Below are 12,574 nucleotides of genomic sequence, written 5' to 3'. Positions count from 1 at the left end.
CCTAACATAAGTATTGGTAAGAATAATCTTCATAGCAGTCAGGTTATAAGAAATGTACTAATAAGTGAGAAAAGTGTTGCAGAGTTGTGGAGAAGTGTGTGTTAAGTCGGGTGTGCTGTACCATGCTTGGCTGAGCAGAAGCTGGGATCTCTGTGGAAGCGCAGTCGACTTTTCAGGTTTCCACAGAGCTGCTGAAGGCAGGCCAGAGCGTGGAGAGCCAATGAGCTGGAATCATTCTCTGGGCTCACACTGAGAAGCTTCACCAGATTCTAGGGGGAAGAAAATGAAAAAAAATATATGTACATCTGTCTAGTGGTAAATAAACCAAGTAGATCAATATTCCAGCAGCTCCTTTCAGTGAATAACCTGTAGAGCTCATACTGTACTGCAGATTTCTATGACATTTATGGTCATCCTATTTAAAAATACCAAGCTGTAAGCAGAAAACCAATATATTGGATTCCTTTCCAAAAAGTACAGCTTCTGCGCATCACAAACTGTGTGGAGGGGAGACAACTGTGCCCGCCAGTCAGCGTGGAGGGGTGGCAACTGTGCCCGCCAGTCAGCGTGGAGGGGTGGCAACTGTGCCCGTCAGTCAGAGTGGAGGGGTGGCAACTGTGCCCGTCAGTCAGAGTGGAGGGGTGGCAACTGTGCCCGTCAGTCAGAGTGGAGGGGTGGCAACTGTGCCCGTCAGTCAGAGTGGAGGTGTGGCAACTGTGCCTGTCAGTCAGAGTGGAGGTGTGGCAACTGTGCCTGTCAGTCACTACAGCGCCTGTCAGTCACTACACAGCTGTGGCTACAGCGCCTGTCAGTCAGAGTAGAGGTGTGGCAACTGTGCCTGTCAGTCACTACAGCGCCTGTCAGTCAGAGTGGAGGGGTGGCAACTGTGCCTGTCAGTCAGAGCAGAGGTGTGGCTCACTGCCTGTCAGTCAGAGTGGAGGTGTGGCAACTGTGCCTGTCAGTCACTACACAGCTGTGGCTACAGTGCCTGTCAGTCAGAGTGGAGGGGTGGCAACTGTGTCAGCCCAAGTAAATGACACATGGTCTCCGCATCGGTCAGTCCTATGAAAGGATATGAATATCAGAACTAGTGACCAGACAGTCAGGTGAGGAACGCTTGACTTCTGTATGCTGTCATGGTCCATGTGCATTTCAGTACAGTTATAAAAGTGTGTTCTATAAATCAGACAGTACTAGTGAACACTTTGTGTGTTAGGAGGCGTGTTTCTATCCATCAGTCCAAGGAGAAAAGGCATGGCATCGGTTCCAATTGGTCCTTAGTGAATGAGGCGTGGTCATTTTGCACGCTAAGCCCTGTATGGGAGGCGTGGCCGCTGCACCCCTACGGTGTGTATTTGAACTTAGATTCAAAATGCTATGCAAACGATACCAACCTACCTGCACTATACTTGGCCGCTGCAGGAATATTTCTGCTGGAAAGTCCTGCATGATGACGTCTCGCAGAAGCTCGCAGGTGGTCCGCACCAAGTCCGGATTATCGCTTCTCAGAGAACTGCGTGTTAAACATGGAAGAGGTCAGACATTTCCAGACGGTCATCTAATATTCTAATAAGCGTGAAGAGTAGTGATGAGCCGAGAGCGCACGCACCTTTCGTTCGATGATAAAATGTGTCTGTCGGTTGCAGTCAAAGACAACCAAGGAAACACTGAAAACGTTAAGCATCTTACAGAGGTGTTCGCTGCGGAGTACAGAAAGGACAGAGAGATTGATTTCTAAAAAAAAAGTAGACGTTACAAACACTTTGAATAGTTTTACAGAATTTGTACCTACGATGGATACATTTCAAGTAAGAACCAAAACGACGCGTGTCATAACAGGAAAATTACGATCAGTGACTTGACATGAATCGGTTGCTGTTAGAACCCTATGTATTACCACCCACAGTAGAACAGCTATAAAACACCATCACCTCTTTTTTCCACTTAATAAAGTTGATAAGACAAAGGAGTGTCATGATGATAAGAAACCACAGGTCACACTGGAGACTCCTTCCAAAAATGTTCTTTAATACACTATAATAGTTCAGGCTCAGGAGAAGCTTCTTCCCTCAGGCTTTTGGACTCCTCAGCACCGACATGTCTATCTTCCGGATCCATTAGTATTCCATAAAGACTTGTATATTCCTTGACATTCTACACACTCAACTTTTACCGCTCCTACATAGAATACAAGCTGCACGTTTAGCACATCGCTTTCCACTAACGTGTTGTAACGTATTGCACGTATTCGGATTACTTCTTCTGTCTCGTCTTTCCATTTCCTTGAATGTAGTTTACTTAAGCACTATTCGGACGGGATTAGTTCTACGTGGGGACGTGCAGTAATGCAATTTTACCTCAGGACGGCTGTAATATTAATTGGCCGATTCGCACGGGACAAGACATCTCAGTAAAACTAGCAGAAGTGGGCAGACATAACATGTCGTCATGTGAGTATGACGTTGCTTCCTGTTATCACGTGCGCAAACAGACAACTTGGCGCCTCCATGCTTGAAAAACGTGCCAAAAGCTACTTTTAAACAGGAAATGACGGAATTTTACAGTACATATTTACAGCGGGTCTTTTTGGACGGGATTAGTATTACCTGAGGTGATTTTTCTGGACCTTTTTACAGAAGGTAAAAGTCGCCGAAATCTTTACTGACATTGTCCGTAATGATTACCGAGATGGCACATTCGGATGGGACTAAAATCACAGAGAAGCTCTGGTAATACTTACTTTACCCCCACGTCCCCACGTAAAACTAATCCCGTCCGAATAGTGCTATAGATGCATTAGATGATGAGGATAAGGCCGGGTTTTCATTTCACTGCAAATTGTATACTGCAGATCAGATCGGGTCAGATAAGAAGAGATCAAATAAGATAGAATTTTATTCATCCCAATAGAAATTATGTTGCCAGACGCGAAATAAATAAAAGAAGAAATAAATAAAAATTAAATCTAAATGAGATATTCTATATTTGTACAAAATGTATGATACTGCACAGGGTATGATATTAACGTACATACTGTAATTATTAAGAAATTGGGAAAGTGCTTATAAAGGCACGGTGATCCCGTCAGTGTTCGTTGTGTCAGCACTTTTCCTCACTGAAGGGGAGAATTTATAGTTTGATGGCCACTTGTAGGTTAGACCTCCAGTGGCATTCTGTGGTTGTCTTCGGTGGTCTTATGTTCTTGTCACATGACCGTATAAGTGAGAAATAAAATCTTGAATATACTGCGTTTAATCCCAGTAAAAATGATCACAATTCAGCTTCCTCGATTGCTTAATTGTGATTATGTTGAGCATAGATAAAGATTAATGCGTTCAGTCGTTCTGAATATATTACAAAATCTCATAGCAAAACCTGGCTACCTGACTGAACCACAAACAAACAGGCATGGAGCTAATGTGATGCCGCCACTGCAACAGCAAGCCTAAAAGAATGAGGCTAAATATGTGAAAACATTATGTGAAAAAATGTGGAAAAAAAAAAAAACACCTAGGGGGGTTCATCCACATTTATGGTGAAAGTCACCCAGCATGTAAACATCATCAAAAGAAGCCTCCTGTCTCAGCCTGAAACTGAAAATACCACGGTACAAACCCTTCTGAACTGCACACAGGAGTAAATAATAGATAAGGTGCAGAAAACAGCAGTGGTGATAGATCTGGCAATCCCAAGTAACTGTGACATCCAAAGGGAGAAGCCGGAGAAATACCGGCAGCGGAAAGACGAACTGGAGAGAACGTGGAAGGTTAAAAGCGAGGATATCTCAGAGGGGATATGAACAGAGGAGTTTGCTTTACTACATTCCAGGAGTAACACCATGAACCGGTTCAGAAGAGTACAGGAGTGCCCAAAAAACAATCTCTAACAGAGTGAATAAAACTTGGAACAAAGGCATCATCGCAAAGTGTACTGATCAAAATTAACGATCTGTTTCTAGGTCGTTCGTTCATTCGTATGCAGTAAGCACTTTTTCCTGATCAGGGTCGTGTTGGATCGGAATCTCCCGGGAATGCTGAGCATGAGGGAGGAATACAATAGGAGGAAACCTGAGAAACTGATAGGAAACTCACATAGACACATCAAGAACCTGCACACAGGCAGTAACCAGACCTGAGGACTAAACTGGTGCTGTAATGTTGTAATGTTTTTTTATACTAAATGTGTGTCAAAGGCGTTTGATCCTTTCCTTACTTAGGACTATTTTTTTCTTGTATAAAAAGGAAGTGAATGTCAGGTCCATGCAATATGAAGCGCCATTTCCCAGAACATAAGGCAAGCTCAAAACGTGGCCGCCCTGAACGACACCCCTTAGAATATCTGAAATTCGATTCTGTGCCTGCTACTTTACCATGGATTCAGTACGTACTGATCAGTATACAGTCATGGGGAAAAAAAATTAGGACACCCGATAAAATATGAAGTTCTTTATTAAGAAATGTCAACATGTCAATTTCTGGCCTTGTTTTAATTTGTACCTGTAGATGAAAGTGATGTAATCGCTTATAAACTACAAAAACAAATAAAATCACTTTTCACTTATTAAACAAAAGAAATCAACAACAAAAATGAGACGTTTCTTGTAGCAATCTACCATAATTTGTATCGACTGGTAAAAAGTTTTCCCCTCTCTTCAATTCACTTCTCTTCTTTCAGCTGTATGATGTTTGAGGCTTTTCTTGCATGCAGTCTGTTTTAAATCACCGCAGAGGGTCTTAATAAGACCTACAATGTCATAACTGTCTATTCTTTTGTCTTGTTTAAATCTTCAACACCTTATTAAATAAGCATGTTAACCACGACGAAAAGCGTTTGATACTTATACCACTGCCTTCTGCTATTGTTGAGACTGACAGCTCTTGCGTGTCGATGCCGTTGCATTGTGGGATAGCGCAGTGTGTTGGTTCCACACTGCAGAATCTCAGCAGAAGCAGTAGGTCATCCAGGTCTCTCGCCTACTGTTTTATGAATACTGCTCATTTGGACAGGCTACATGCTAAGTTCCGATTCTCACACATACTTTAAAATAAGACTTTCGTTCCCAATCTGGCTGCAAAGTAAACCCTGAGTTTGCCCTGCACATCTACTTTACCCAGAGTTTCAACTGTCTGCCTGTTTCCTGATTCTCATCCCTGTGTACTTTATTTATTGATCTCCTGACCTAAGCCTGACTTTATCCTTGACCTTGTCTTACGATTTGGATTTGTTTTGCGTTGCTCTCATTAAAAACTCTGACCTGCAAGTGCATCGGTCTCAGCCCCACTTCCCTGACTCTCATTTTGCAAACAAATCTTTCCCGTTCGTTTTCACAGCCGGCGTGAGTTTTTAAATAGCTGATTAAAGCCGGGATATTTGAGCAGAGGACCTTATTTGGCAAATTTTAGAAATGTAATCTTTAGATTTAATGGGAAAACATGACATGGCTCAAACCCTGGTGCTGTTGTATCTGGGAGTGTGTTGTGGAAATAGCTGGGAGTGAAGAATGATTAGAAACTGGCCAATTGTCAAACAATCAAATCAGTGGTGTGAATATTCTGTCTGCTCTACGTTTGAGTCCAGGAAGCAAAATTCAGCAACATTTCCATTATTCTTATTAAGTGAATGGAAATTTAATGCTATAGTGTGATGCCAGGCAGAGTGTGGACTCGAGGAAGAGTGTGGACTCGAGCCTAGAAAGGACTGACAGTATTAATAATAACATTTTATTTAAAGGCACCTTTCAGGGCACTCAAGGACACCGTACAGTTGTGTGGTGATGATAAAATCGATACAACAACACAACAAACAACAATTATTGACATTAAATAGTTTAAAATTGATCAGAGAAAGTTCATTTAAACAAGTGAGTTTTAAGACATGATTTAAAAGTAGTCAGTCAGTCACTTTCTCGTATAGATTGTAGAAGGGAAGTCCAGAGATTAGGAGCAGCACAACTACATGCCCTAGACCCCATAGTGGCTAAACGAACAGAAGGTACAACAAGGGAAACAGATGAAGAAGATCTGACAGTATGCTTTCGGATGTAAATATGAAGCAAGTCAGAGAGATATTGTGGTGCACAATTATGAAGAGCTTTAAAAGTGAGAAGTAAAATCTTATAGTCTACTTGATATTTAACAGGAAGCCAGTGAAGACGGTAGAGAACTGGAGGGATATGATCGATATGTCTCTCCGACTAGGAATCAAGAAAAGGAAGAATAAAAACCCTGCACATTATGTAGGACAGGGACACTCTGTTTGCTTTATAACTCGCTCTCTCTATTCTCTCCCAAATTCCCTGCAGACTTGCCCGAGGAAGTGCGCCCGAGGCCTACCTGTCTTGCGCTGAACCCTGAACGGTGCGCATGCTTTGAGAAAACCTTATAGAAATCCATAAATGAAAATCGGCACCTGTCCCTGACACACTCGTGAAGCTACCTCTCACGTCCTACAGCTCCTCCAGGGCTTACTTTGTCGCACAACAAAGGCCACCTTCTCCGATTAAAAAAAGGTTGGGGTTTTTTTCTAGAAGATTTGTGCTGCACTCCCAGAAATAAGAAAACATCATGAGGGTATCAATTCTACTGGTATGCTACATAGTCATTATAACCACCAGATCTCTTAAACACATCAAGGTCTCTGATGGGTGGCGTTCAGAAAAAAACTTGAAAGAAATGACTATGTATAATTATAGAGCTACAAGCTAGTCCAACATTATACATTAGAAAGTGGAATCTGATTAAATACAATAAAGCAATTGGGTAGGTTCTGTTAAAGGAGGCTAATCAATAACAAATTCTTTTCCTAGAACAGGAAATTCATTCCTTTTACACCACACCAATTTAATCCATCAAAATAAACAATAAATAAACAAATAATCTTTTGTTTTTTTGTTTTTTTAAAGGCATGATACGGGTTGTACTCATGATATACGAGGTGCACTTAATGTTGTAGTACATTAAGCAATTTAGTTTTATATTCTAAGCAAACATCATCTATAGTAGGCGGTATGAGGTGATTTAGAGGTCCGTACCTGATACACTGGGCGGTGATGCGGCATCTGTTTGGCTCGGCACATTTTGCTGGAAATATCCTCTAACTGACATCTCCTCCGCTGAGAATATTAAAAAACAGCTTCAGTGAGGAGCCATAAATCAATTTTATACTGCCGTGGTGAACGAGAGATGCCGCTGGTACTCTTTGTTAGGGTGGTGCTCTTGGAGGACGTTCTTTTATGCCGTGCTGCAAATCAACGGGATGTCACATGCCGCCTCGTGCATTAAAAGCTTACCTGGTTGAAAAGAGCAGCTCGGTTGCTGGTCTGAAGAAGTGCTCGTTGGGTAAATATGAAGATGGAAGAGCTGGTCGAGGATCGTCTCAATGATATTTCGAAGCTGCGGGTCAACGTTGGATGAGAGCTGCGTTAGAAAGTCCACTCCTCCTACATCTCTTAACATAAAGGCACCAGTTGGATGCTTTAATGTACAGGAGAAAAAAAGGGGAATCAAAAGACTGGACATCCGTCTGGTTGTTTTTATCTGTCAAGATTTATTTATTACACAAATCTGACCAGAATCGACTGTATATACATGACTCTTGATGTGTTGAATGTCCATTGCATATGGGGACTTGTCATGTCCAAGCGGCATGTGATTTGTTCCTTGTGTGTGCCTGATATTAAACCTGTATATTACATTACACACAGAAACAGTTTGACTGAAAGTCTGTACAGTTTCTTTCTGGGCATGGCCTAATATTCTAATGAGCATGCTTAGTTGACAGCTTACCAAACATCCACAACAGTCAGGTTGTAGTATTATCAGTAAATCAGTGTTTTTGAACAAAGATTTCAAGCAAACGAACTCACCATTTACTGAACAAACTCTCTGAACTAGAGCGATACTGATTCAGTACAAACTGGAAAATTGTGATTCAGTACGAACTGAAGGCCTGATACTGAAATGTAATGAATGAATGTGTCATGTCATTCGTTTGGTTCAGATGCGTCTCTCAACGGTACAGGAGGAGGAGAAAGGGGAGGAGCCATGTAGCACTTTGGAGACGGACAAAGCGTAATGCCAATTTATGAATATGTAATAATTGATGATCTTGCACAATAAGTTGCTTACGGCAAATATAGTGTGTTTTGTTTTTTCAGACTCAGCAACTGACAAAATATTGGATAATAAAATAGAGCTGCTGATGTCAGTTGAGGTGGAAATAGTATTAGTAACATTAAGCATAACATTAAGTGACATCATCTGTGTGATTGATAAGGCAAAGTCAAATGTAAGCTTTGCTTAATAATAGCTCCGCCCACTTTCACTGATTCTGCTAGAGCTGCTCTAATCTTCGGGAAGTCACGATCATTTGCTTTGTTAAAATACACAGGAGCCTAAAAATCGGAGTGCATGCCCGAATAAACACTGGCAGATTTTAGGAGCAGTTTGCAGTGTAGTTTGTGTGTTAATTTGGGCTAAAGTACCGTAGCAAGTGTGTTAATGAGCTGCAACACTTCCTCTTGCAGTGGGACTTCAGGGAAGTTAAACCAGTGCAGCAGGTTGATGAAGAGCTGTCGCTCCTGAACAACGTCAGCTGGGGAGATGAGACTGAGCTGAAGCTTAGAGACAATGTTCCTCATGGAGCGAACTCGGATCTCCACTAACGAGTGAGCTGGGAAAAGAAAAGCAATAATAACAACAACAGCAACAAACATTCGTTGCTCATGCCCTGGAGGAAAACCACCTAACATGATGTTACTCGGGCAGTATGAGTATGTTTAGATTGAAATGCATGTGATGTGCTTAGCAATTCTGCTGCTGTTATAAGATGATCTTTCACCATTTTCCAGCAACGTTCAGCATCACATTAATGAGACCTCAAACAAAAAGTAGTGGAGAAAGCAGAGTTGTGCTGATTTACAGCAGAGACTCGAGTCGGCTCCGTCAGATATATACGAGACGACGAGCACGATGGAAGCTGGAGGCTGACTGCTGAAGCAAAGTGTACATCAACACGACTAAGGGACTAAATGCCGTATTAAAATGCTGCATCATTATAACACAAAACACAAAAGCTACACAAATGTCTAACAGAAGTGAACACCAAAGTGAAAACATGCCATCAGAATAATTAATGAAGCTTAAACAAATTCAACCAAACAGAATCAATAAAACACTCCATCAATACTCCGATATGTTTCAGTGTGGACTGTCTCTTGGAGGCTAATTTACAAAGTATAAATGACAGACTATTTGGGTTGGCACAGAAATGTAGGCGTTTCTAATTACCATATTCATACATATTCATAATACGGCTCAAATAACACGCCCCTATTGTTTATACATTACAATAAGCAACATATAATTCGAAATAGATTGTGTCTATTCAAATAAAATGTTCTAATATAGCAGAAAATGTTTATCCTATATGAAAATACATGTATTATTATTTTTCTATAATTATTATACTGAACAACATAGAGCTAATAGCTAAAGGTAACGGAAATCACCAAGGCAACAACACCACACTAACTCCGAGCTGAGAGCAAAACTAACTAGATAATATCAATATAATAACATAATAAATGTATATTAAATGGTCATTTTAAACCCATATATAATTGTTAGGTAAGACAGCATGAAAATAAAAAGGAAACTGTCAAACATGCACAGCTAAAGTCGACTAGCTTAGTAGCTAACACAAGCTAATACACAGACGTCAACTTACCGAGCTTTTTAATGAGAGATGATACTTCCATGGTGCGATAAACGTAGATAACGTTAACGTTAGCCAGTTATCGAGGCGTTACAAACTCTTAAACGCTGCTCATGTTGCGGTTTTAACGCCCTTTCATTCTGAACAGCGCGGACGCGTTATTGTTTTTAACCACGGCGCCAGTTTCAACTACTTCCGGTTGTGTGACAAATATAGTAATGGTCTCTACAACCTACGTAGTGCACTAGGTGACGGCGCGGGGACGGAATGACGGCTGACACACGACTGGACGGAGACGCGGCTGGGACCGTTATGTATAGATAAAGTAAAACAAAGCTAAAACAAAGGAGCTCTTTAATAAATAAATAAGTAAATAAATAGATAGATAGATAGATAGATAGATAGATAGATAGATAGATAGATAGATAAATAGATGAATTGATTAATTAAGTAGTAGTACTAGTGTTAGTAAATAACAACAACAACAACAGTACTACTACAACTAATAATAATAATAATTATTATTATAATTGTTATGTTGTTGTATGTTGTTGTTGTTGTTGTTATTATTATTAGTAGTAGTAGTAGTTATAGTAGTAGTATTTTTATTAGTAGTAGTATTATTGTTGCCGTTGTTGTTATTGTTATTATTATTATTAGTAGTAGTAGTAGTAGTAGTAGTAGTATTTTTTATTAGAAGTGTTGTTGTTGTTGTTGTTGTTGTTGTTGTTCTCATTGTTGTTATTGCGTTATTATGCTAGTTATTTCTTTAAAACAACTTATGTTCCCAAAAGTATTGACACGACTAACACGATTCAGATGAATGCAAATAAAACTGTAACATAAAATTCTTTTATTTTATTTCTTATTAATTGCTCTTAGCATTACATCTACTAATATAGCTGTATATTACACCTGCAATATATCCTCCTTCATCCACCTACCCCAACTCCTTCCATGCCATTATTTTTATATTTTAAAAAATCTGACTAAACAGCAGTTGATAAAATCTGATAAAGCCGGACACTTCTACTTTAAAATAATAATAATAATAAAACACTTATTAAAAAGATCAAAGAGCATGTTTGATATTTAGATGATCAATAAGTATTAATTTATACATTAACTATATACCAAACATGTCCTTAATACTTAATACTGAAGTAGGTATTAACTGGTGTTAGTGAAGGATGTTTCATATATTGTTATTGTAAAGTGTTAGGCTGTTGTGTGTAGACATAAGTGCAGGTCATTGCTACACGTACCAAATAATTTAAAAACTATCTTGTTTCTGGCTGTTTTTCATTTCATATGTTCTGTCAAAACCAAACAACACACCCATGGCATTTGCACTGTACATCTATCAGTGATTAAAAATGGCAGAAGAACATCAATCTCAAATGGTTTGCACACAGGGATTTGTCTTGACTGGAGATCAATACCGGCATATCCTATCAGATCTAAGAGGCTTTTTTTCAGACACTGATACTGTAGTCATTTCTACTGAAATGAAAGAGAGATGGTGTGGATAGTGCTTGTCTTACATCAGTCAATATAGCTAGATGTGTGTCAGGTGTTAGCCCAGTTGGTAGAGAAGGATTATTTGGTGACATTTTAGACCTAATATAGTGAAATGTCAGTTTGTAGGAGTTATTGTGCAGAAAACACTTCTGTTATTTTAAGAGGAGATGTTTAGTGTATGGTCCTTTACAGCTAATGTTGTATTTATTTGTGCAGGTGAAATTCAGATGGTTGATTATTAGCTGTTTTGAAAACATTACTAGCACAAAATAGCATTACATTTACATAACACTTACTATTACTCACAATCAAGTGTAATTACAAATACTTTCTACTCTGATGATGTAAATGTCTCTCTAAAGGCCTTAATAATTCTTTAACGAATGTACGGTTCCTTGCTTCTTAGAGCGAAACGCCAGCCTGTAGCATGTGAGTGATTGACAGTGATTTGGACAGGTAGCATGGTAGTGCAGCAGGACTGTTGCTGTTTCACAGCGTCTGAGTCTCTGTTTCAATCTTGAGCTCGGATTAATGCCTTCTTCTTACAGTAGGTCCTTTTGGATTCCTCCTGATTCTCATGTTTCCTTACGTTTCCCAAAAACATGACTGCGTGAATAAGCATGTGCATTGGTGTCTCCTACTGTATGTCATGTGCATCGGTGTATTCCCATTTCCCAGTTTTTCATGGTTTTTCTTGGGGTACTTTATAGAACCCTGGGGTGCCAGTAAGATCCAAAAAGTGATTGCCACAGAAGAATCATTTTTGGTTCCTCAAAGAAGGTTTTTATGAAGTTTTATTTTTTGAAACAAAAAATAAAATAAAATTTTCCTTCTCCAAAGCTGGTTCTCAAATTAACAAGTAGCTTTCATTACAAAATGTCTTTAGACTATAAATCGTTTTATTATTGCACTAAGAAAACAACCTTTTAATAAAGGGTTCTTAAAGAACCCATTTAGCATCATAATGAACAAAACCTATACACAGAATCATTTAAAAACCTTTCAAAAAGGTTTTAAAAATCATGCATTTCAATACATTTTAAAGTGTAAACTTGGCCAATAGAAATTTCGAATTTTCCAGAAGAAATACGGTTCTTGAAGAGCAGCAAACCTTTTCTTTTGCAATGGTTTTATAAGTAAAAGAACATGTAAGCTAAACTCTTTTATGGAGTTTTATGTCTATGTAGATAACACTGGCAGATGTTTTGAAACATCTCTTTTTTGTCTAAATAACTCCAATAATATAATATAAAGAATCGTTTAACAAGGCTTTAATGAACCCATTAAGTTGATTGTATATATATATATAAAAATCACCTTGAGTTTCCATATATGAAGT

General features: G+C 39.3%; 1 protein-coding gene across 3 annotated transcripts in view; it reads right to left on the bottom strand.

Moving 5' to 3' along the window:
• Positions 1–9,926, bottom strand: part of rttn (rotatin) — a 53,175-nt gene extending 43,249 nt beyond the window's left edge. For 2 of the 3 annotated variants that reach the window (XR_007139473.1, XM_047808492.1), the window contains exons 1-7: positions 9,727–9,926; positions 8,483–8,670; positions 7,289–7,472; positions 7,031–7,111; positions 1,610–1,700; positions 1,399–1,513; positions 122–269 (exon numbers count right to left, since the gene is read on the bottom strand). Coding sequence is in view for 2 of the 3 variants with exons in the window: in XM_047808492.1 (XP_047664448.1) it covers positions 122–269; positions 1,399–1,513; positions 1,610–1,700; positions 7,031–7,111; positions 7,289–7,472; positions 8,483–8,670; positions 9,727–9,757 (838 nt within the window). In the remaining variant the exon portion in view is untranslated. The remainder of the gene's footprint in view (positions 1–121; positions 270–1,398; positions 1,514–1,609; positions 1,701–7,030; positions 7,112–7,288; positions 7,473–8,482; positions 8,671–9,726) is intronic. The other variant, XM_047808493.1, reaches the window with a different exon arrangement.
• Positions 9,927–12,574: the final 2,648 nt, after the last annotated feature.

The sequence above is a fragment of the Tachysurus fulvidraco genome, chromosome 25, assembly GCF_022655615.1.
Source record: "Tachysurus fulvidraco isolate hzauxx_2018 chromosome 25, HZAU_PFXX_2.0, whole genome shotgun sequence".
NCBI lineage: Eukaryota > Metazoa > Chordata > Actinopteri > Siluriformes > Bagridae > Tachysurus > Tachysurus fulvidraco.
Note: the sequence above shows the minus strand (reverse complement) of the source record. Positions and strands in the feature narration are given on the sequence as shown.